Raw genomic sequence first — 26,057 nt, 5'->3', positions numbered from 1 at the left:
AATCAGTAAATTATACAATTACATATAATTATATGTATATGTAATATGTAAAATTATGTGTGATTATATAATCAGTATATAATCACTGCAAAAGTGCACGTGGTCATGCTTCCTAGAACAATTTTCAAGATACAAACATCTCAAAAAAGAAGTGAAAGAAATTTAAGAGTGGCTAATATCGTTATATAATATTTAAATTCATTTTATACTCAAGCTCATTATGGAGTAAATAAATTATAATTTTTCTTAGGAGGTACCTTTTTGGCAACCATGTTCTTTTGACTTTTGAATTTATTTTCCTTTCTAACCAATTAAAGGTTCATGAGAACTTTGATCTAGGATCAGTTATTGTTACAAAGTTGTTTTATGAAAAGACTAAAAGTTCCATTCCCTACACTTCTATCTGTTCTTTCTAAAAAGGAATATTGATTCCAATAAACATATAAATTTGAAATTTATACCTTTTCCAAAGTTGAGTTTTTCTTATAGAAAATGTCATAATTGGTACTATAAGGATAAAATGTTAAGAGTAACATTTTAGTAAATTTGTTCTGGAAAGAAACAGTTGTATTTACCACACAAGTGTCAAACAACATTAAAATGTACTCTAAAATAGGTAAATGTTGTCATGTGCCTGGTGTATTAATTGGATTAGGCTAAGCTGCTTAACAAGTACAACCTTATGACCCAGACATGGCAGACATCATTTGTATTTATATTTTACTGGAAAAAAATTTGGCCACACCAAGATTCAGGCGATTTGAGAAAATGTAGGTACAAGTTTAGCAGTCTCTTCCTCAATTACACCTCTATTCTGTTAGAGAAGGAAAATCTTTAGTATCCTTAGGCATTAAGTTTGCAATGCTTTAGTGAATGCTCTTCGGTTTCCCAGCTTTGGATAACCATAGCACACCCTTAGAAAACGTTGCCTTTTGTAAATGAAAATATATTTTCCCCTTTTCTTTGCTAAATTCTTCGTCTACTTCTGCATCCTTGAGTAGGGATTATTTCATTATTTATCTTTTGAGTGGAATCACATAGCTTATATATAACATATTAAACTCTCATAATAGAAATTATTTGCTTTGTAGGGACCCAAATTTCTTAGGATTAATCATTTCATTTTTGTGCAATGATGATTATAACTTTCTACAAGGTGTATTTTCAGTTTGGTTCAACAAAATATTGTATTAAATGTATATATTTATCCTGTGATGGTGTTGTAGAATGTTCAGAGTTACATTTCTTGCCTTTAATGCTTTTTAAATCTCTTTGATGATTAGGTGAGTATAGAAGTAAGGTGGAAATTGCCATATTCTCCTACACTACTTTGTAGTTTCTATGATGACAGAGTCTATTTCTCTCTCATCCCCTCTTTAGTCTGATACAGGTGACTGTATACCCAGTATCTAATTATTAATAGTTATTTCATAGTCAGGTCCACTGACATGGACCTGAATTATTAGGCTGGCAGGAATTAAAGGTATGTAAATGGAACCATAAGGACTTGATAGTAATTTTGAAAATGACTCTTAGGTTTTCAGCTTGGAGAAACCAGGAGAACAGTGGCATTGTTATCAAAAATAGGCTTATTTTCAGGAAGTATAAATTGTTTTGAAGGTAAGGTTTTGAGCTTCTCTTAGAAAGTTTGTGTTTGAGATGCTGATAGGAATTCCATTTAGAGATTTTTAGCAAACTGTTGGAAGCATGAATCTGATACTTGGGAGGGAGTTTTGACTTGGAGATGTGGGTATTTAATAGTTTAGTTAGAGGGAAGACTTAAAGCAGGGAGAATTTTGAGAACAAGATATTTACTGATACTTTTAATGAGGAAGGAAAAATTTTAGTGAAAGAGGTGAAAAGATTTTATAGAAGTAAGGAGAGAGTACAATGCAGTATCTCATGAATTGAGAAAAGAGTTTCAAGAAGCAAAAGATTGTCATTGTTGTAAAATGCTACAAGAAATGGAGTGGGTTTTTGAAAAAGACATTACATTTAGCAGTCATGAAGTTTTAAAATGAATTTTAGAAAGCAATACAAGAGGGATGGCATATGAAATTTCAAGAGATCATTGAATTCTGACAAAGTAATAGAAAGGAATGAAGAAATGTGACATTACGGGGTGGGGAGATAGAGGGATGGAGTGACTGATTGACTGATTTATTTTAAGTGATAGCTCACGCAGTCGTGGGCTGGCAAGTAACTCTGCAGCGCAGCCCGACAGAATGGAGACCTAGGGAACAGTTTATGTTACATTGCAAATCCTAAGGTAGCCTGGAGGTAGAATTTCTTCCTCCTCTGGGAATCATAGTATTTTCTTGGGGCCTTCAACTGATTGGATGAGGCCAGCCCACATTATGAAGGGTAATCTGCTTTTCTCAAAGTCCATTAATTTAAATGTTAACCACATCTAAAGAATACTTTCACAATAACATCTAGACTGGTGTTAGATAAGAACGTGTGTACCATGGTTAGCATAGCCAAACTGACATATAAAATTAACCAAATGGGTAAAAATAGCTGGGGTAAATAGGTTTTATGTTTATCTGGCTAGAGATTAGGCTGTCTCCACTGTACGCTGTGGTATGAGTTAGAGGCAAAACTCTGGTATCCGTGTCTTTTATTTGAATTTTTGTAGATATTTTACAAATATCCTTGATGTGCATAATTCAGTTTTCTTAAGAAGAAAAACCTTAGACAAATTAAATTCAATGGAGTTTAATTAAGCAGAAAAAACATTCATGAATTGGGTAACACTCAGGACCAAAAGTGGTTCAGAGAGCTCTGCTCCGCAGTGCGGGCTGGGACTATGCACAGCCAGACAATGGAAGTGACACACAGAAATAGCCAGATTGGTTACAGTTTGGTGTTTGCCTTCTTTGGACATGTTTTGGCAATTTGCACTTGTGATTGGCTGAATGCTTGGCTGCTGTGATTGGCTGAGACTCGGCTACTATACAGAAATGTACTCTCAAGTAGGGTTGTGTTTACATATTGTTAGGTTACATACAGTTACCTACAGAGGCAATTTAGTTTAATAGTTGCTATTTAAACTGCTTTGTTTGGTCAAACCTGTTAATTATACAATAGCCCCATTGATGTGGTGGTGGGGTGTTGGGGGAGGAGAGGAAGCGGTCTGTAGTGTTATGTTTGGGTTTCAGTCTTGGTGAGCTGTGCTTCTGGACTGTGACCTTCAAAAGTGCTTCTTAGTTTTTTGTTTGTTTGTTTCCCCCCTCCCCTTACCCCCTTAGGAGAGACAGGAAGTCTAGAAGGTGCTAGAGTTGGGTATTTCCCTTCTCCAAGTTGGTTAGTTAGGCTCAGGTAAAACCCCATGAGTCTGGGCTCTGGTAAAATAGTTTTTCTTGATGGCAGGCCTTGGTAAGAAGAAAAGAATACTCTGAGTGTGTTTAAAGATGGTTACTTTCTCCCTCCACTTACTGGAAGCAGGAAGGAATTATTGTGTGATCTTCCCTGTGACAACATGACAGGGGTCCAGTAGGTTAAACTTATGAAAATGTGTCACCTCTTACTGTTTTTTGGTTCCTCTGAGTGCTGTTTGCCCCCTTCCCCGGACCATGACTGGGCCATCCTTGAGTTTTAAACTCTCAGACTTGTCCATATTGATCTTCCAATAATTCATTAATTACAGAATAAGTTTTTCCACCCTGGTGCTGGCTCCTGTGGAAGTTTTTTCTCCTGGGCGTCTGTTCCATTAAGTTGTTATTCTCTCTATTTTCCTGTCTGTCTCTTCAATTTTGGGAGCATTGGTTTGCTGGATAGTCTCAATTCTCTGATGGATCTGAAAAGAGTTGTTGATTTTCAGTTTGTTCAGCTTTTTTTCTTATTGTGTAAATGAGAAAGATGACTGCCAAGTTCCTTACATGTCGGACTGGAAACCAGAAACCCCATCCATTGAATTGTTGTTGTTCCACCGAAAAATATTAAATAGCTCCTAATTTTCAAGATTTATAGCTATGAGATAGAGTAAGAATTAGAATGACAAATCCTTTAGCTTATTTAACTGTTACTTCTGTAGCTAGTGAAATTACTAGAAAGTTACACACACACACACAGTTTTTTTTAGCTGGTTGCAGAAAAACTTTCATAGAGTGCAATCTAATAATTATTAGTATAAAGAATTGCCTTTTTTTGGGTAAAACTATGTTTTAGCTTTGTCACTGTTATAAAATAATGTAATACATTTCCCTTCTAGTATTGTGCTTTGATAGCATGACTTATGATAACCTAGTATATTGTATTTAATTAGATGATAATTGCTCTTTAACATTGTATTTCATTTTTTCCTTACCTTTTAGGAAGCTCAGAAGTTTTGTTTCATAATTGCAATTACTTCTTTTATCCCTTCCTTTTTCTCCACTTATCATTGCTTTAGTTATTGTGGTTTAATTACTGCTTTGTTTTTTGTTAAAAGTTTCATGTCCATTTTGAAAATAGGTCAGTATAAATAATAAATTAACTGTGCTCGAGTATTGCCTAATAGAGTTTGGGCCTTATGCCCCTTCCCCACCCCCCACCCATTTTTATCCCTGCTTCATACTCACTATTATTCTCTTGTTACTCAGTAGACTTCTGTTGACCATTATTTGAATTATTCATTCATTTCATGGCTTATCTGTAATAAATTATTCGTTCCAGACATTCTCTCTCTTGTCATCCCTTATTGCTTTATGGTTCCTCTGAATTCTGTTTGCTGTTTTAATATTAACTCAAGCCAGGCTATTAAGAATTTACCTGCCTCTATTCAGAAAGGTTTGTTGAAAAATATTAATAAAGCTTAATTTTAAAATGAACTTTAACTGTATATGTCTGTGCTTTCATTATTTATAGAGGGTATATTTTATTAGGAAAATATGTTGATTTATACAAACTTTTACACTTTTAGAGTTTAATTATCAGTGCTCTTGCGTTGGGAGAGAATCTTTGTCTAACTTATTTTCTTTAATGATTTTGTGATATAAGAAACTATATTATGCAATTTAATATTAAACTAATTATCGGAATATAGTAATTTTGGTTAACCAATTTTTTTATCTTATTATGCTTTTTAATTTACAGATTGAGTCTGTGTTTGTCCTTTTGAATTACTATTATAAGTTCACTCAAATGCCAAAATCTAAATTATTAAATAATTCTCATCAAAGGACTCTCTATTGGTATCATTTATATTGTCAGTGCCTATTAAGTTTAGTTTACTTTAATGGGAAAACTTTTTTAAAACTTGTCATTTGGTTCTTCCTAGAGATAGACATGATATGCTCAAATTTTGTGATTTCTCCTTCAAAAGATAGGCTTATGGGTATTTTACAAACAGTTTTAATGCTTATATTATTGAATTTATTATTTAGTGTCAATCTCATCTGTAAACACTTAACAGTCTAGTTTAGGAGATATTATGAGTAGATAGATTATTAGCAACACTAGGTAGTTTGTTGTGTATCAAATGTATAATATAGATAATACAAAAATTTAGAAATAGCAAGAATTATAAAATACTGGGATAGTAAGTGAAGCTTTTATTGAGGAGGTGGAAGTTGAGTCTTAAAGAGGCATGAGACTTAGCTGAGAGTAGAAAAATTGATTGTAAATTGTGGAGGAGCCATTTTTATGCATCTATTTTTATGTTATTTGATTGATGTGAGGCACATTTTGATATGGCCTAATTAAAATAGAAAAGTTAAAAACTGAGATGCTATTTGTACTTACTGGATTAAAAAAAATTTCCAACCCTGAGAGTTAAGTGTTGGTGGGGAGGTAGAATAATGAAAACTCTTGAAATGCAAATAGTCTTTGACTTAGCAATTTCACCTCTAAGTGGATATAATCCAGAGAAGTGTTCTTCAAACTTTTGTTAGTATGATCCCCACACTGAAGTACATTTTACTTCATGACCCGTTATACACACATGAAATAAAAGTTTTGTATAATAAGTTATTTTTACTACATATAATTAAGGTAAACATATGAAAATGTTTATATCAAATGTGAATTTACTAATATTTAAATACAATAAAAATCTTAAACATGATAAAAATTTAGAAAATAATTTATGAAGCATGTCTGTTTTGTAAGTTTATTCCTATAGCCGTAGTTTCATTGCTAAGAATGTGTGCCTATTACCTTGATATTTTCTATTGTATTATAATCCGTTTAAAAAAAATGCCACTTATTGTAACTAAATCGATTTAATGACCCATTACTAGATTGCAGTCTGTAGTTTGAAAAACACTGCTTGGGAGAAATTCTTGGTCATGAATATTTGCAGTCATGCTGAAGACTGTTCATAGCAGTATTGTTTGTATACCCCTTTACCTCAAATGGGAAACAGCTGAAATACACACTGATAAAAGATGGATAAATATAGCATAGTTATCTGATGGACTAATACTGTACATCAAGGAATTGATCTACAGTTACATTCATTATTATGAATAAATTTTGGAACATATGTTGAGCAAAAATAGCAAGCTACATAATATGTGTAATATGATTTAAGTTCAGAAGTAAGCAAAACTATACAGCATATTAAATAGGGACATATATCTGTCTTTGAACTATAAAGAAAAGCAAGGCAAAGATAAGAATCAGGGTTTCAGGATAATGCTTACCCTTGGAGGGAATAGGAGGTACTAGAGGATAAAGGGTCATATATGAGATATCAAAGATAATGGTACAGTTGTGTTTCCTAGCTGAATGTTGGTACATACAGGGCCACTCCTTTTACTTATTTTTTTAAAAAATTATTTACACATTGATCACAGATTATTTTTGTATGTATTCAGTGTCTAAATTATTTTTTAACTATAAAATAAAATCAATAATTAATATTACACTTTTAAAAATTAGAGTATTGGGGTTGGGCACAGTGGCTCACACCTGTAATCTCAGCGGGGCCGAGCTGGGAAGATTGGTTGAGTCCAGGAGTTTGAGAAGGTAACATAGTGAGACCTCATTTCTACGAAGAAAATTAAAAATTAGCTGGATTGGTGGCACATACCTATGGTCCTTGCTACTTGGGAAGCTGAAGTGGGAGGATCCCTTGAGTCCAGGAGTTCGAGGCTGCAGTGAGCCATGATTGTGCCACTGCACTCCAGAGTGGGTGACATGACAGAGCGAGACCCTGTCTCTCAAAAAAAAACTAAATAAAATAGAATATTGGATATATTTTCACTTTATTCCTAAAAATCCACTTTTCATCATAATCCTGGATCTTCCTCTCATTTTCAGTTTATTCCCAAGTCCTTTGGAGACAATTTGATAAGGAGGAAATATGAGAGTATAAAATAAATTGATATTTAGGGATCAGCACCAATGATCAGAAATGGAATAAAGGTCAACTGAGCGTATTATTTAAAAAAAAAGGTGTTTCTATCCTGATGGGTCTCTTTCTTGGTTGACAGACAGAAGATGTTATTGAGTCTGACTTGGAGGCTTCCAGTAATTGTGTCAGGCTAGATACTATGTGTTTAATAAATACTAGCTGAAAGAATGGATGGATTGATAAAAGTTGAAGAAGTTTAGGAAAGAGATAGTATCAGGATATGGATTTCATTTTTAGCAAGTTAGTTTGAGGTAGTAGACAATCCAAAAGGGGAGGTCTTGCATAGCTGGAAATATGAGATTGGTGATTGGGAAGGTGAGAGCTGGATTATAGATTAGATAGTCTTTCAGACAGAGGAAAGATAAGCAGCCAAGAGAGGCGCTACATTTTCTGAGAGAAAAGATGTACAGAGAAACGAGGAAAGCTAAAAATTGAGTCTGGGGTACATCCACCTCGTAGGTGTAATTTAGGTATCTCACAGGTGAGAAGAATGTTCGGTTAAAAATTTTGGCATCCTTAACGTTCTAAATATTCTGTCTACAGAGCAAGATATTATTAGTACTAAAACAAACTTGCCATTTTAAAAATTTTAAAGTGATTTATGCTTTTACAAAATCATAGTTTTTCAGAAAAATTCCTTCTAAATGACATTCAAATAAAAGAATAAGGAATTATGTTAGCTATAAATATATTTTCTTTAATTAGAATGGTTTGTAAAATCTTGTTTTTCTCTTGTTACACACCTAAATTCTGAAAATTTGCTTTCCGAGTGTGATTTAATATTTAGTGTCCAGTTTTTATGTGTTCTTCAACATAAATAGGCCCTGTACTTGCACATTTTAGTTAAAAATTCATGGGCATGTTACAGGAGATGAGAATTATGGTGACAGACATTATTATGAAAGCTAGTTAATCATAACATTAGCAAGTCAAAATGTAAAACCTTTAAAATAAAATATTGTTTTTTTTTTTAGAAATAAAAGCTCACCAGTAATTTAAATTTTTTCCACAGAGAGAATCAGTACTGAAACAGGAAATAAATGACCTTGTAAAACGGAAAATTGCAGTGGATGAAGAAAATACTTTCTTAAGGAAAGAATTCAGTGACTTGGAGAAGAAATTTAAAGATAAAAGTCAAGAAATTAAGGTGTGTTGACTTGTACATAGTTTTGTGGGACTGTTGCTTTGAAGTTCTGCTTTAAGCTTTGTTAGCCTTTGTGGCGCAGAAAGTGACAGGTTTGGAGGAAAAATTGCCTTAGGCCCTCCTGTACCATACAGTTTTCTCACATGCAAAAACTCTGATAAGGATGCTTTAAAGCCAGAACTCCAAGCTTTATAACTTTTAGATAAATAGTTAATGATGGAAATGGAGCTAAGAAAGTGGGAGTGTGAATATGTGGCTTCTTGTAATTAGATTCTGATGGGACTGGCATTATTAATTGATAAAACCCAGGTCTGGGAGGATATGTCTGTATGGGTCTCAAAAATAGCTGGGGACAGCATCAAAGGCAGCTTGATCAATTAATGGGCTCTTTGCAAATGTGTACTCATCAAAGCTGTCATCCAGTGAAAAAATATGACCCATCCACCTGCATGAAAAGAGGCCAATGAAAGTACACAGGTGACCTTGGCCATCAAATATAGAAGAAGCTTCTGTGAGGGTAAAACTGCACAGTTTGTATTTGCTGATTAGTTCTCACCATTTTTTGGGGTTTTTTGTTTTGTTTTGTTTTGTTTATTTGCCCTTGTGGTACTGTTCTACAGGACACTAAGGAGTGTGTGCAGAACAAAGAAGAGCAAAACAGACTAGTTATAAAAAATCTGGAGGAGGAAAACAAGAAATTAAGTACCCGCTGCACTGACCTGCTAAATGACCTGGAGAAACTGAGGAAGCAGGAAGCACATTTGAGAAAAGAAAAATATAGCACTGACGCAAAAATAAAGGTATACAATAGGAATGGAATCCATACTCCTCTTTTGGATCTAACTTTTTCTAGGAAGTTTAATACATGTTATTTTCTTTAATAAGTTATATATTCATATTCACCAGTGGGGACTAGCATTAATTTATATTCTTTCACTTAAGACCCATAGCTTTTTAAAAATTGATGTTGCAAAGCAGGAAACTGACTTCAAATGGTTATCCTAAAATGTAATCATTAAAAAATAAAGGCTATTGCATTTTGAAATAAAATGTGTTTTCAAATAACATATTTAGAATCATCGGTTTTAACTTTTGCACTCAAGGCTTAAACTTACAAAGATAGCTATAATTTATTGCAATATAGTTTTTAAGACTATTTTCTAGATCCTTTAAAATATGAAGTGTAAAAAATACTAAGCAGTTAAACAATACAAATATGTAGTTCTATGGTGGTGCTTTCTTTGACTTTAAGGGTGCTTTCTTTGACTTTAAAGGGCCTTATTTATGGGAAAATTTTATTTTTATAGAAGATAAAAGTTACAATCAATCTTTATAATCATATACCCTTTTTTAAAGGCTAACCAAGTGAGGCAGTGGTTTCTTACAATTTTATTAGTATTTTTCAAAATAATACTTTTTTATGGCATTCTCTATGTCTTTAGAGGTTTTTGCTAATTTCTTTTCTTATTAAATTATATATATATTTAACTATAGATTTTGTCAAAAAGGGCAGACACAGATTTTAGTACTAGTAAATATGGTGGTCTCTCCATGTATATGCTCCTAAAAAGAAACACACACACACACACACACACACACACACATACACACACACACACACGGCTATTCAACAGTTATAAGCAGTTGACCATATGTATCTGCAGGTTCTGCATCAGTGGATCAAGCTATTCAGAAAAAAAAAAACAACCACAATTAAAAGTAACAATACAATAATAAAAGCAATACAAGTAAAAGATGCAGTATAACAACTGTTTACATTGTATTCAGTATTTTAAGTAATCTAGACATGATTTAAAGTATATGGGAACGGGTGTAGGGTATTCGCAAATACTATGCCATTTTATATAAGAGACTTAAAGCATCCATGGATTTTGGCATCTGGAGAGCCCTGGATTCAATCCTCCAGGAATACTGAGGGACAATGGTAATATGTATGGATGTATGAGTGCGTATATGCATGTGTGCAAGAATATTTAAGTTAGGGGAGAAGGATATATCTTTCTCGATGTATAAACCTGTTGTAGATTATTTATGGAAATATTTCTATTAGTGCACAATCTTGGGGTGACTGAGCGAGCCATTGAGAGAACTGAATTCTGGTGGATTTATTTTCTTAATTTTTTTTTTTTTTTTTGAGACGGAGTCTTGCTCTGTCACCCAGGCTGGAGTGCAGTGGCGCAATCTCGGCTCACTGCAAGCTCCGCCTCGGGTTCACGCCATTCTCCTGCCTCAGCCTCTCCGAGTAGCTGGGACTACAGGCGCCCGCCACAACGCCTGGCTAATTTTTTTGTATTTTTAGTAGAGATGGGGTTTCACCGTGGTCTCGATCTCCTGACCTCGTGATCCGCCCGCCTTGGCCTCCCAAAGTGCTGGGATTACAAGGGTGAGCCACCGCGCCCGGCCTATTTTCTTAATTTTTATATCAGTTTCTGCTTCTGTGCAAGCGTTAAACAAATTGGAAGTGTGATAAGGGTAAATCAGTACTTGTGTTAATTCACAGCTACATGATTATTTGGTGATAATTTTTATTTCCTTATTTATTCTATTTGAATAATCAGTTCTGGAATTTGCTATGACTTGTAGTTGTGTTACATTTTTTTCTCGTGGGGTTATTGTCTTTTTCTTATTGCTTTTTGGGCATTCATTATTTATTTTGGATACTAATACTTTGTATCTTATAAATACCTTCTGTTCTACAAACCTTGAATACAGAAAACTGGAATTTCAAAAGTTTGTGAATTTTGGTAGTCATTTTATTATTTTCTTCTCAAATGTTTAAAGGTTTTATATGACAAAGTTTTCCCCACCCTAAAGTCTTGAATCTATTTATAATTTATTTTTGGATGTGATGGTCCACATCATTTACTCAATACCCACGGAAGCAGCAAGATTGTTCACTGATCTTCTCCCAGCTTTCTCCCATGAAGCATGGTCGTAAAAGAGTTCTCATAGCTACCTTCCTGGAAAGTAGATCTTATGACCCTCATTCAGAGAGGTTCTGTCTTGTACCTAGAGTCCAAGAAGAATCTCAACAAACAGTCCTTTCTAATAAGTTTATTTTACCACAGGATCATATGCCTTTGTCCTCCAGTCGCAGTTTTGCATGACTGTCTATAAAAATAGAGTTTTCCCTGGGTCTTCGGGTCTTCATTTCCGACATCTACTGTGTCATGTAAAACTTTGGTTAAATAAATGTTATATTTTTCTCTAAGTAATTTGTCTTTTATTACCAGGATGTCAGCCATGAACCTTGCCATGGGTAAGGAAAAGATATTACTTTTTGTTTCCTACATGTACATATATTTTCATTTCTCTTGGGTATATACTTAGGAGTGAGATTATTGGGTCATATGGTAGCTGTTTTTAAGCTTTTGAGGAACTGCCAGACTATTTTCCAAAGCAGCTGTGCCAGTTTACATTCAGACACTATGAGGGTTTTGATTTTTCGATGTTCTCGTCAACACTTGTAATTGTTTGCCCTTTTTGTTATAGCCACCTCAGGAATGTGAAGTGATATCTCATTATGGTTTTTTGTTTGTTCGTTTGTTTGAGACAGAGTCTTGCTCTGTTGCTCAGGCTGGAATACAGTGGCGTGATCTCGGCTCACTGCAACCTCTGCCTTCCTGGGTTCAAGCTATTCTCCTCCCGAGAAGAGACAAATTACTACAGGCACATGCCACCACATGCAGATAATTTGTGTGTTTTTAGTAGAGATGGGGTTTTGCCATGTTGGCCAGGCAGGTCTCGAATCATTGTGGTTTTGATTTGCATCTTCCTGATGGCAAATGATGGTGAGCATCTTTTCATGTATTGCTATCTTTGGAGAAATGTCTATTCAGATCTTTTGTGTACATACTGGATCCACGTTCTTTATCAGGATATATACATTGAAACTATTTTTTCTTAAATTCTTTGTTACTTTTTACTCTCTTGATGGTGTTCTTAAAAATACCAGGTTTTAATTTTCATAATATTTTATTTATCTACTTTTTTTGGTGTTACCCATGCTTTTGATGTCATATCTAAAACCATTGCTAATCCAAGGTCATGAAAATTGACACCTTTGTTTTGTTCTAGGAGTTTTATAGTTTTATGTCTTACATTTAATTATTTGATACATTTTGAGTTAACTTTTGAATATGGTATGAGATACAGGCCTAACGTCATGCTTTTGTATGTGTTATTTAGTTGTTTCAGCACCATTTGTTGAAGAAAATTCTTTTTTCCCCACTGAATTGTCTTGATACCATTATTGAATATCAGTTGACTGTAAATATAAGGGTTCATTTTTGGACCTCAGTTCTGTTTATTTGATGTATACATCTGTCCTCCTGCCTATGCCACATTCTCTTGGTTGTTGCAGATTTGTAGCAAGTTTTGAAATTGGGGTATATGTGTCCTCCATATTTTTTATTTTTCTAGATTAGCTATTCTGGGTCTGTTATATTTTCATATGAATTTTAGAATTATCTTTTTTCTTCTGGCCAAAAAGGCCATCAGAGAGTTTAATAGAGATTGCCTTGAATCAGTAGATCAGTTTGGGGAGTATTATCATCTCAAAAATATTAAGAATCTTCTCATCCATCAACGTGATGTTTTCTATTTATTTTGGTCTTCTTCAATTTTTTCAGTTGTTTTGTAGCTTTCAGGGTATAAATTTGCACTTCTTTGGGTAAATGTATTCCTGAATATTTTATTATTTTTGATGCTATTGTAATCAGAACTGTTTTAAATTTTCTCTTCAGATCATTCATTTATAATGTATAGATACACAATTGAGTTTTGTATACTGATCTTGTATCCTGCAACCTTTCTGAATAGGTTAACTAATTCTGATTTTTTTTTTTTTTTTAGTAAATTCCTTAAGACTTTCTACATATCATATCATGACAGCTGCAAGTAGACATAGTTTCACTTCTTCCTTTCTAAGCTGAATGCTTTTAATTTCATTTTATTTCATACTTCCCTGCTGGAAACCCTGGTATAGTGTTAAATAGAGAAAGAGTGGATATCCATGTCTTTTCAAATACCTATTTGCCATTTGTTTGTCTTTTGAGAAATGTGTATTCACGTCTTTTGTCCCTTTTAAAATCAGATAATTAGATTTTTTTTTCACATAGAGTCGTTTGAGCTCCTTATATATTCTGGTTATTAGTCCTTTGTCAGATGGATAGTTTGCACATATTGTCCCATTCTGTTCACTTTGTTGATTGCCTTCTTTGCTGTGCAGAAGCTTTTTAAGTTGATATGATCCCATGTGTACATTTTTACTTTGGTTTCCTGTCCCTGTGGAGTGTTACTCAAGAAATCTTTGTCCAGTCCAATGTCCTGTAGAGTTCCTGCAATGTTTTCTTTTTTTTTTTCTTTGAGGCGGAGTCTCACTCTGTCGCCCAGGCTGGAGTGCAGTGGCAAGATCTCTGCTCACTGCAAGCTCTGCCTTCCGGGTTCATGCCATTCTCATGCCTCAACCTCCCTAGTAGCTGGGACTACAGGCGCCGGTACCACGCCCGGCTAATTTTTTGTATTTTTAGTAGAGACGGGGTTTCACCATATTAGCCAGGATGGTCTCGATTTCCTTACCTCGTGATCCACCCACCTTGGCCTCCCAAAGTGCTGGGATTACAGGCGTGAGCCACGGCGCCCGGCCTGCAGTGTGTTCTTTTAGTAGCTTCACAGTTTGAGGTCTGTGACTTAAGTCTTTAATCCATTGTGATTTGAATTTTGTACATGGCAACAGATAGGGGTCTAGTTTCATTCTTCTGCATATGTATATCCATTTCCCAGCACAGTTAACTGAAGACACTGTCTTCCCAAACATATTTTCTTGGCACTTTTGTTAACAGTGAGTTCACTGTAGATGTATCACTGTATTTCTGAGTTCTCTATTCTGCTCCATTGGTCTATGTGTCTATTTTTATGACAGTACCATGTCATTTTGGTTATTATAGCTTTGTAATCTAATTTGAAGTCAGGTAATGTGATTCCTCCAGTTTTGTTCTTTTTGCTCGGGATAGCTTTGACTACTCTGGGTCTTTTGTGAGTCCATGTAATTTTCAGATTAAAAAAAATTCTGCGAAGAATGTCATTAGTGTTTTGATAGGGATTGCATAGAATCTGTAGATGGCTTTAGGCAGTATGGACATTTTAACAATATTGATTCTTCCAATCCATGAGCAAGGTATTTCTTTCCATTTTTTTTGTATCCTATCTTTAATTTCTCTCATCAGTGTTTTATAGTTTTCATTGTAGAGATCTTTAACTACTTTGGTTAATTCCTAGGTATATCATTTTATTTGTAGCCGTCATAAGCAGGATTACTTTCTTAATTTTTTTCAGATTGTTTGTTGTTGGCCTATAGCAATGATACTGATTTTTGTATGTTAATTTTGTATCATGCAACTTTACTGAATTTATTTATTCGTTCTAATAGGTTTTTGGTGGACTCTTCAGGTTTTTCCAAATACAAAATTATTATCATTGGCAAACAAGGATGATTTGACTATTTCCTTTCCAACTTGGATGTCCTTTCTTTCTCTTGTCTGATTGCTCTAGGGCTTCCAGTACTGTGCTGAATAACAGTGGTGAAAGTGGATATTCTTGTCATGTTTCAGATTTTAGCATCAAGCTTTCAGCTTTTCCACATTCAGTATGATACTAGCTTCCAGGCTGTCATTTATGGCTTTTATTGTTTTGAGGTGTGTTCCTTCTATATCCAGTTTTTTTGAGAATTTTTATCATGACACAGTGTTGAATTTTATCAAATGCTTTTTCACCATCAATTGAAATGATCATGTGTTTTTTTTTTCTTTTGTCTTTGAGATGGAGTCTCTCTGTGTCACCCAGGCTGGAGTGCAGTGGCATGATCTTGGCTCACTGCAACCTCCACCTCCTGGATTCAAGTGATTCTTGCATCAGTCTCCTGAGTAACTGGGATTACAGGCATGCACCACCACACCTGGCTAATGTTTCTATTTTTAGTAGAGACAGGGTTTTGCCATGTTGGCCAGGCTGGTCTCAAACTCCTGACCTCAGGTGATCTGCCCACTTCAGCCTCCCAAAGTGCTGGGATTACAGATGTGAGCCACCACACCTGGCCAGGTTTTGTCTTTCATTCTGTTGATATGATGTATCTCATGATGTATCCCAATGATTGATTTGCATATATTAAACCATCCTTGCATCCCTAAGGTAAATTCCACTTGGTCATGGTGAATGATGTTTTTGATTTGGTGCTAATATTTTATTGAGGATTTTTGGTATCAGTGTTCTTCAGGAATATTGGCCTGTAGTTTCCTTTTTTTGATGTGTCTTTGTCTGGCTTTAGTATCAGGGTAATACTGGCCTTGTAGAATGAGTTTGGAAGTATTCCCTTCTCTATTCTTTAGAATAGTTTGAGCAGGATTGGTGTTAATTCTTATTTAAATGTTTGGTGGAATGCAACGGTGAAGCTGGGAGATGTCTTTTCTGGTAGACTTTTTAATAAGGCTTCAATCTCATTACTTGTTATTGATCTGTTCAGGTTTTGGATTTATTCATGGTTCTGTCTTAGTAGGTTGTATGTGTCTATTAATTTGTCTATTCTAGATTTTTGAATTTATTAGCATATAGTTGCTCATAGTAGCCATTAATAATCCTTTACATTTCTGCAGTATCTGTTGTAATGTCTGCTTTTTCCTCTCTGATTTTATTTATTTGGGTTTCTTTTTTTCTGAGTTAATCTGGCTAATGTTTGGTCCACTTAGTTTATCTTTCAAAAAACCCTGTTTCTTTTCATTGTTCTTTTGTATTGTGTATTTCAATTTCATTGATTTCTGCTCTGATCTTTATTATTTCTTTTCTTCTAATTTTACATTTTGTTTGCTCTTGCTTTTCTAGTTCTTTAGGATGCGTTGTTAGGTTGTTTATTTGTTAGGTGCTTTTTTGATGTAGATTCTTACACATAAAATTTGCTTTTAGTACTACTTTCACTGTAGCCCATAGGTTTTGGTATGGTGTGTTTCCATTATCATTTGCTTCTGGGAATTTTTCAGCTTTCTTCTTAATTTCTTCATTGACCTACTGGTTATTCAGGAGCATATTGTTTAATTTCCATGTGATGTGTCATTTCCAAAATTTTTCTTGTTACTTATTTCTAGTTTTATTCCACTGTGGTCAGAGAAGATGCTTGGTATAATTTTAGTTTTTTGAATTGTTTACACTTGTTTTATGGTGAACATACGCCCTATCCTTGAGAATGAGCTACATGCTAAGGAGAGGAATGTGTATTTTGCAGTCACTGGAGGAAATATGGTATAAATATCTATTAGGTACATTTGTTCTGTAGTGCAGATGAGTCTGTTGTTTCTTTGTTGATTTTTGGTCTGGATTACCTATCCAATGCTGAAGGTGGGGTGTTGAGGCCTCCAGCTGTTATTGTATTGGGGCCTATCTCTCTTTAGCTGTAATAGTATTTTCTTTATATATCTTGATGCTCCAGTGTTGGGTGCATATATATTTATATTTGTTGTATTCTTTTGCTGAATTGACCTCTTTATCATTATATAATGATCTTCTTTATTTCTTTTTATAGTTGTTGTCTTGAAATCTATTTTATCTGATGGAGGTATAGCTACTCCTGCTCCTTTTTGGTTTTCAATTGCATGGAATATTTTTTTCACCCTTTTATTTTCTATCTGTGTGTATTTTTATAGGTTAGGTTTTTTTTTTTTTTTTTTTTTTGACACATGATCTTGCTCTGTCACCCAGACCGGAGTGCAGTGGCACGATCATGGCTCACTTCAGCCTCCACCTCCTAGGCTCAAGCAATCCTCCCACCTCAGCCTCTTGAGTAGCTGAGACTACAGGCATATACCACCACATCTGGCTAATTTTTGCTTTTTAATTTTTTGTAGAGATGAGGTCTTGCTATATTGCCCAGACCGTTCTCAAACTCCTGGGCTCAAGTGACCCTCCTGCCTCTGCCTTCCAAAGTGCTGGGATTATAGGTATATACCACCATGCCTGGTCCCCTGAAGTTTCTTGTAGGCAACAGATCATTGAGTCTTGCTTTTTAAAAATTTATATACGGGGAGAGTTTGTTCCATTTACCTTCTGCATTATTAGTGAGCGTTTGTTTCATTTACTTGTAGCATTATTATTGATAAGTAAGGACTTACTCCTCCCATTTATTATTTGCTTCCTGGTTGTTTTGTGGTGTTCTCTTCCATGTTTTCTTCCTTCTGTTTTTCTTTTAGTAAAGGTGATTGTCTCTGGTGGTATGATTTAATTTCTTCTTTATTTTTTTTTTGTTTCTATTGTATGTGTCTTTATTTGAGGTTACCATGAGGCTTGCATGTACTGTTTTATCACCCATTATTTTAAACTGATTACATCTTAACACTGATTGCATATACAATTTAACAAACATTCAAAGATAAAACTAATATAAACTCTAATCTTCATCCTGTTTTGTAACATTTTGTTCTTTTTATTTATATCTCATTCTACTGTATTATGTCTTGAAAGTTGTCATAGTTATTTTGATAGATTTACCTTTTATTGCTTTTACTCAAGATATGAGTTTACACTACAATTACACTTTTATAATACCCTGTATTTGTCTATATACTTACTATTGCCAGTGAGCTTTGTTCCTTTGTATGACTTCTTATTGCTTATTAATGTTGTTTTTTATTTTCTTTCAAATTGAAGAATTTTTTTAGCGTTCCTTGTAGGACAGATTTGGTGTTGATGTAATCCCTCAGCTTTTGTTTCTCTGGGAAAGTCTTTGTTTGAAGGATATTTTTGATGGATATACTATTCTATGTTAAAAGTTTTTTTTTTTTCTCCTTCAGCACTTTAAATATGTCATGACACTCTCTCCTGGCCTGTAAAGTTTCCACTGTGCAATCTGCTGCCAGATGTGTTAGAGGTCCATTGTATGTTATTTGTGTGTTTTTTTTTTTTTTTTTCTGCTTTCAGTATCCTTTCTTTATCCTTGGACTTTGGGATTTTGATTATTAAATACCTTGAGGTAGTTTTCTTTGGGTTACATCTACTTCATGGTCTATAACCTTTTTGTTCTTGGATATTGATATCTTCCCCTAGGTTTGGGATGTTCTCTGATATTATCCCTTTGAATATATTTTCTAGTGTGACCTCTCTGTACCTCTCTTTTAGGCAAGTAATTCTTAGATTTGCCCTTTTCACTTTATTTTCTCAATCTTGTGTGTGTGCTTCATTGTTTTTACTCATTTTTGTTTTGTCTCCTCTAACTATGTATTTTCAAATAACCCATCTTCAATCTAACTAGTTCTTCTGCATGATAATTTCTGCTTTTAAGAGACTGATGCATTCTTTAATGTCAGTTACATTTTTCAGTTCCAGAATTTCTGCTTTATTCTTTTTAAGAACTTCAATTTTTTTTAAAAATATATCTGTAGGATTCTGAATTCCTTATCTGTGTTATCTTGACTGCACTTCCTCAAAGCAGCTATTTTGAATTATCTGTCTGAAAGATCACATATCTGTGTCTCTCCACGATTTGCCCTTGGTTATTCATTTAGTTCATTCGGTGAGGTCATGTTTTCTTGAATGGTTTGATGCTTGTGGATATTCATCGGTATCCAGGCATTGAAGAGTTAGGTATCTATTGCATTCTTTACAGCCTGGGATTGTTCGTACTCATCTTTCTCAGGAGGGCTTTCCTAATATTTGAAGGGACTTGGATGTTATGATCTATGTCTTTGGTCATTGTAGCCTTATCTGCATTAGAGGGCACCGTAAGCCCCTAACACTGTGCCTCTTGTAGACTCATAGAAATACGGCCTTGGTGGTCTGGTGTGATATCCGGGAGAATTTCCTGGATTACTGGGCAGAGACTCTTGTTCTCTTCCCTTACTTTCCCTGATACAAATGGAATCTTTCCTATATGAGCTGCCTGGATTTAGTGGATGGGTTACACAAGCACCCCTGTGACCACCAACATTGGAAAGGAGCTGGGTCATACTTGAAGCTAGTGCAGCACTGGTTTTCACCAAGGCCCATGGATACCACGGTGTGGTTATTGCCTGTGTTTATTCAAGGACTAAGGACTCCACAATCAGCAGTTCGTTAATCCAGCCAGACATGTGTGCTTCCCTTCAGTATGGCAAGTTTGCCCTGGCCATGTGTAGAGAAGCCATCAGGGAGTCAGGGCCTGGAGTCAGGAAAAGTAGGAATCTACATGGTCCTCTATTCCATTATGGTTGAGCTGGCAACCAAGCATCAATACAAAGTCCTTCCCACTCTTCTCTCCCCTTTCTTCAAGCCGAGAAGTCTCTCCACATGTCCATCACCCAAGGGCTCTTTAGTCAGCAGGAGATGAATCCTTTTGGGACCAGGTCTTTCCCTCAGAGGAGTGTGTTTTTTTCTGGTCCAGGGCCAACCCAAATGTCCAACAACGATAGACTGGATTAAGAAAATGTGGCACATATACACCATGGAATACTATGCAGCCATAAAAAATGATGAGTTCGTGTCCTTTGTAGGGACATGGATGAAACTGGAAAACATCATTCTCAGTAAACTATCGCAAGGACAAAAAACCAAACACCGCATGTTCTCACTCATAGGTGGGAATTGAACAATGAGAACTCATGGACACAGGAAGGGGAACATCACACTCCGGGGACTGTTGTGGGGTGGGGGGAGGGGGGAGGGACAGCATTAGGAGATACACCTAATGCTAAATGACGAGTTAATGGGTGCAGGAAATCAACATGGCACATGAATACATATGTAACAAACCTGCACATTGATAAAAAAAGAAAAAAAACTTCCATATGTCAATGGTCATTTAAATTTCAGTGAATATACTAAACAACAATAATGTTGAATGAAATTAGTAATACTTTAAACTTTTAATAAAACTGTGTAAATTAAAAAAAAAAGAAATAATATTTATATAATGGATTAAATGAGACATAAAGCAAAAAAAAAAAAAAAAAAAAAAAAGGTTCTTCAGGAGCTAGGTCCTGGAATAGGTGCCTCAGGGCACTCCCTGGTGCCTTATTGTAATTTGGCTCAGCTGGTGTCTAAGTTGCAAGACTAAGTCCTCTTAATTCTCTCCTCTCCTCTAGCAAAAGGTACGAGTCTCTCCTGGAGCTGTGAGCTGCACTGCCTTTGCTTAGATGATGGGTGATACAAGTATTCCCTGTGCTGCCCTGGGTGGTATGCACCTCACGTCCACTGGCTCTGAGTCTAGCACACCACCAAGACTGCCTGGGAATTGCAATCCTTGTGGCCTAGACTGCCTTTCAAGCTTATTTAGGACCTCGGATCACCTTAGCTCATTGTGACAGGGCTTGCCTGAACTCAGATTCCAACTGCTGGGTTGGGAGATTTGCTTCTGGCTAGGGCTGGTCTACATGTTCCCTCCATGGTGCCAGCTGAGTTCTGCCCCATGTTGCTTTCTACTATGACAGAGTAGCACTGAGTTGTAGTGCAAAGTTCCACAGTCCCTGTGCTCTGCCTCTCCCAAGAACACAATTTCTGTCGCTGTACCATGTAGCTACCGTTGGGGGATAGGGAAGGGGTTGTGTGTGTTACTTCCTTCTTTAGTGCCTCTTTCTTTAATATGATGTTAAACCCGGGTACTGTGATTGCTCACCTGAGTTTTGGTTCTTAAGAAGGTACTTTTTTTGTGTCTGGATAGTTGTTCAATATGGTGTTTGTGCATGGAGGATGATTGCTTGAGGCTTCTTTTTAGCCATCTTGTGCCACTTTCTCCCATCAGGTGTTTTTCATTATGAAGGGAATATTGGATTTTGCCAAATACTTTTACTTTTTTTTTTTTTTTTTGCGTCTATTGAAATGATCATGTGGTTTCTCTGTTCTTTCTTTTTTCTTTTTTTTTTTTTTTTTTGAGACAGGGTCTCACTCTGTCACCCAGGCTAGAGTGTGGCGGGATGACTCAGCTCACTGCAACCTCTGCTTCCCAGGCTCAAACAATCCTCCAACCTCAACCTTGGAAGCAGCTGGGACTACAGGCATCAGCCACCATGCCTGGCTAATTATTTGTAGAGACAGGGTTTTGCCATGTTGCTTTGGCTGGTCTTGAACTCCTTAGCTCAAAGCGATTCACCTGCCTCAACCTCCCAAAATGTTGGGATTACATAGGCGTGAGCCACTGCACCCAGCCTTGTCTTTCACTGTACTGGTGTGGTATATTCTACTAATTGATTTTTTTGATGTTAAACCAACCTTACATTATTGAGATACCTTTATTTTACACTTGCTTTGGTATCAGGATTATGTTGTCCTTACAAAATGAGTTAGGATGTATTTACATCCTCTTCTAGTTGTTATAACAGTTTTAGAGGGTTTGGTATTCTTTTTCAGATGTCGGGTAAAATTCACCAGTGAAGCTACCTGTCCCTGAATTTTTTTTGTTGGGAGGTTTTGATAACTGATTCAGTCTTTTCATTTGTTATATTGGTTAAGACTTTTCTTGAGTCAGTTTAGGTAATCCAGGTGTTTCTAGCAATTTGTCCATTTTATCTAAATTATTTAATTTGATGGAAAATTGTTTATAATTTATAAATATTGTTTTATTTATAATTATAAATATTTTATTTATAATTACATTATATTTAATAATTTATTATATAAATATAGAATACATACTAAACAAATGGAATCAAAATATGTCACTATAAAAAAATCAACTAAGAAAATCAATAATAGAAGAAATGAAGGACAAAAATGCTGTTTTATATATATAAAGAAAAAATAATAAAATGGCAGCTTCCTTATTAATACTTACTCTAACTATCTAATAATCCATTTTATAAGGTATTTAGCATCATGCAAACCTGAACGGACCAGTAATGAGTAGCAAGATTGAGTCAGTAACAAAAAGTCTGCAAAGAAAAGCCCAGAATCAGATGGATTCATTGTAATATATCTAATAATTCTTTTTATTATCTTATAATCTTTTTTTTATAGTTAATAGTAGTGTTCTATGTCATTTTGGATTTCAGTTATTTGCGTCTTTTTTTCTTTAGTAGTCTAGCTAAGGGTTTGCAAAATTGAACATTCTTTTAAGGAAATAAACTTCTGCTTTGATTCTCAATTGTTTTCCCATCCCTTCTCCTTTTAGAATTTCAACTCTAATATTTATTATTTATTTTCTTCTATCTTTGAGTTTAGTTTGCTATTCTGTTTCTAGGTTCTTAAGTTACTAGGTTCTCAAGATACAAACTTAGGATATTAACGAGATACATCTTTTTAAAACGTAAAGGCTTATGGCTATAAATTTCCTTCTGAGCAACTGCATTTGCTACATGCTATAGTTTTGTTGTGTTGTGTTTCTTTAATTTCATCTCTAAATATTTTCTAATTCCCTTGTGATTTCTTCTTTGATCCATTGGTTCTTTGAGTGTTTTTTGTTTTGTTTTGTTTTGTTTTGTTTTGTTTTGTTTTGTTTTTGAGATGGAGTCTTGCTCTGTCACCCAGGCTGGAGTGCAGTGGTGCAATCTTGGCTCACTGCAAGCTCTACCTCACAGGTTCACACTATTCTCCTTCTTCAGCCTCCTGAGTAGCTGGGACTATAGGTGCCTGCCACCACACTGGGCTAACTTTTTGGATTTTTAGTAGAGATGGGGTTTCACCAGGTTAGCCAGGATGGTCTTGATCTTCTGACCTCATGATCTGCCTTCTTCAGTCCCCCAAAGTGCTGGGATTACAGGCATGAGCTGCCACGTCCAGCTGAGTGTGTTTTTAAATTTCCACATACTTGTGTATTTTCCTTTTTTCCTTCTGCTGTGTATTTCTAGCTTCATTCCATTTTATTTAGAGAAGATCCTTTGTGTTATATTACTGTTTTAAAATTTTTTGTCTGTTACTTTATGGCTTAACTTATGGTGTGTCCTGGTGAATGTTTCATATGTACTTGAGTAGCATGTTTATTCAGCTGTTTTGGGATACAGTATTTCGTATATGCCTTCTAGGTGTATCTAGTATGTAATGTTGTTTAAGCCATCTTTATCCTTAATAACCTTCCATGTAGATGCTTTTTCAATTATTTAATGTGGAATATTGCATTTTCAACTATTATTGTAAATTTTTCTGTTTATCAATTCTTTAATTGTTTGCCCTCTATATTTTGGGGCTCTGTTGTTTGGTGCCTACATGTTTATTATTGTTATAACTTCTCAATAAGTTGATTATTAGATCTTTTGTCTCTTGTAACCATTTTTGCCTTAAAGTCTCTTCTTTCTGATATGACTCTGTCTACCCCAGCTCTCTTCTGGTTACTATTTGCATGGAATATCTTTTTCTATCATGTTCCATTTAACTTGTTTGTACGTTTGGATTTAAAGTGAGTCTTTTGTAGATAACATATCGTTGTAGAATGTTTTCTTTATACCTTAGGCCAATCACTTTTTTTCTGACTGGAGAATTTAATTCATTTATATTTAGAGAAATTATTAATGAGGAAGAACTAACTTCTGCCATTTTTTCTTTTTACAGCTTTTTATGTCTCTCATTTCCTCCGTTATTGCTTTCCTTAGTTGATTTTGTCTAGTGACACATTTCGATTTTATTTGTTTAGTATATATGTTATTGATAATTTCTTTGTGCTTACCATGTAGATTGCACATCTTTCTAAATTTATAGCAATAACATTTGAATTGATACAAAGTGTTTTTGATAGTATACAAAACTCTTCTCCTCTACAACTTTGTCCATCCATTTTATGTTATTGTTATCACAAATTATATCTTATACATGTGTACTTAATGTATAAAAAGTTTATACATTTTTATATAGTTTTTATGTAGTTTATATAGTTTTTATGTGTTTGTTTTGAAATCTTGTAGGAAATAAAAAGGATAATTAGAAGCCAAATAGGTAATACTGGCTTTTACATTTGCTCACCTATTTACCTTTACTAGAAGTCTTTATTTCTTCATATGGCTTTGAGTTACTGCCTTTCATCCTTTCATTTCAATCTGAAGGATTCCATTTTGCATTGCTTGTAGTGCAGGTGAAGTGGTAATGACTTCTCTCAATTTTTATTTGTAAATGTCTTAATTTCTCCCTTTTTAAGGACAGTTTTTGTTGGATAGAAGATTCAAGGTTAATATTTGTTTTTTCCTTATTACATTAAAAATGTTATCTCAGTGCCTCTGTACTTCATGGTTTCTGGCAAGAAATCAGCTTTTACTCTCATTAAGGATCCCATGTATGTGATGAGTCACTTCTTTCTTGCTACTTTGAAGATTGTCTCTTTTTTGTAGGCTGAATTTCACGAGTTTGTCTATAATGTATCTCAACGTGAGTCTGTTTTGTTGATCTTACTTGGAGTTTATTGAGGTTTTCGGATTTGTAGATTCGTATCTTTCATCACATTTTGGAAGTTTTGGGCCATCATTTATTCAAATACTATTTCTACCATTTTCTTGGTCCCTTCTCCTGTTGGGATTCCCATAATATGTATGTTGGTCTGCTTGGTGGTGTCCCACTGATCACTTTTTTTCTTTTTTCTATCTTTATGCTCTTCAGACTCAATGATTTTAATTGTTCTATCTTCTAGTTATCTAATTACTTTTTGTGCTGAAATCTGCTGCTGAACCCTCTAGTGAATATTTTATTTCAGTTGTATTTTTCAGCTCCAGAATTACTTTTGTGTGTGTATTTTGTTCCTTTTTTTCCCTTTCATTAATATGTAATAATCTACCTATTTATGGGCTTTATGTGAGTGTTTGTTACATGCATGTAATTTGTAATGATGAAGTCAGGGTATTTGGGGTCTCCGTCACCTTGAGTTTTTATCAATTTTATGTGTTGGTATCATTTATAGTCTCTTTCAGTTGCTTTGAAATATACGTGACGTTGTTCCCAAGTATAGGAACCTGAGTGTGCTATCAAACACTAGAACTTATTTCTTCCATCTAACTGCGTATTAGTTCCAATAACCAACCTTTATACATCCCCACTCTCCCACTTTCCCTTCCCAGTATATGGTATCTATCACTGTATTCCCAGTCACCATGAGATAAGGTTTTTAGCTTACAGATGTGAGTAAAAATATGCAGTATTTGTCTTTCTCTGCCTGACTTATTTAATGTAATGACCTTCAGTTCCATCCATGCTACTACAAATGGTATGATTTCATTCTTTTTTATGTCTAAGTAGTATTCCATTTTTATATATACACTACATTTTCTTTATGCATTAGTTTGGTTTGTTTGTGGATACTTAGGTTGATGCCATATCTTTGCTATTATGAATAATGCCACAATAAATGTTCAGTTGCAGCCACCTATCTCTTTGATATACTGATTTATTTTCCTTTGGATAGATACCCAGTAGTGGGATTGCGGGATTGTATGGTAGTTCTGTTTGTTTTTTTGAGAAATTTCCGTACTGTTTTTCTTAGTTGTTACACTAATTTTCATTTTCACCAACAGTGTATAAGAGTTCTGTTATATACACTGTTGCATCCTCACATCTGTTATTTTCTGTCCCTTTAATAACAGTCATTCGAACTAGGATGATGTGACATCTCATTATGGTTTTGATTTGCAT

General features: G+C 34.9%; 1 protein-coding gene across 3 annotated transcripts in view; it reads left to right on the top strand.

The window, feature by feature from the left end:
- The window catches only part of CNTLN (centlein), a 370,084-nt gene that overhangs the window by 99,945 nt on the left and 244,082 nt on the right, over positions 1-26,057 (top strand). For all 3 annotated transcript variants that reach the window (XM_058431391.1, XM_058431390.1, XM_058431389.1), the window contains exons 4-5: positions 8,352-8,486; positions 9,104-9,283. In XM_058431391.1, coding sequence (XP_058287374.1) covers positions 8,352-8,486; positions 9,104-9,283 — 315 coding nt within the window. The remainder of the gene's footprint in view (positions 1-8,351; positions 8,487-9,103; positions 9,284-26,057) is intronic.

The sequence above is a fragment of the Hylobates moloch genome, unplaced genomic scaffold (assembly GCF_009828535.3).
Source record: "Hylobates moloch isolate HMO894 unplaced genomic scaffold, HMol_V3 SCAFFOLD_19, whole genome shotgun sequence".
Lineage (NCBI taxonomy): Eukaryota > Metazoa > Chordata > Mammalia > Primates > Hylobatidae > Hylobates > Hylobates moloch.
Note: the sequence above shows the minus strand (reverse complement) of the source record. Positions and strands in the feature narration are given on the sequence as shown.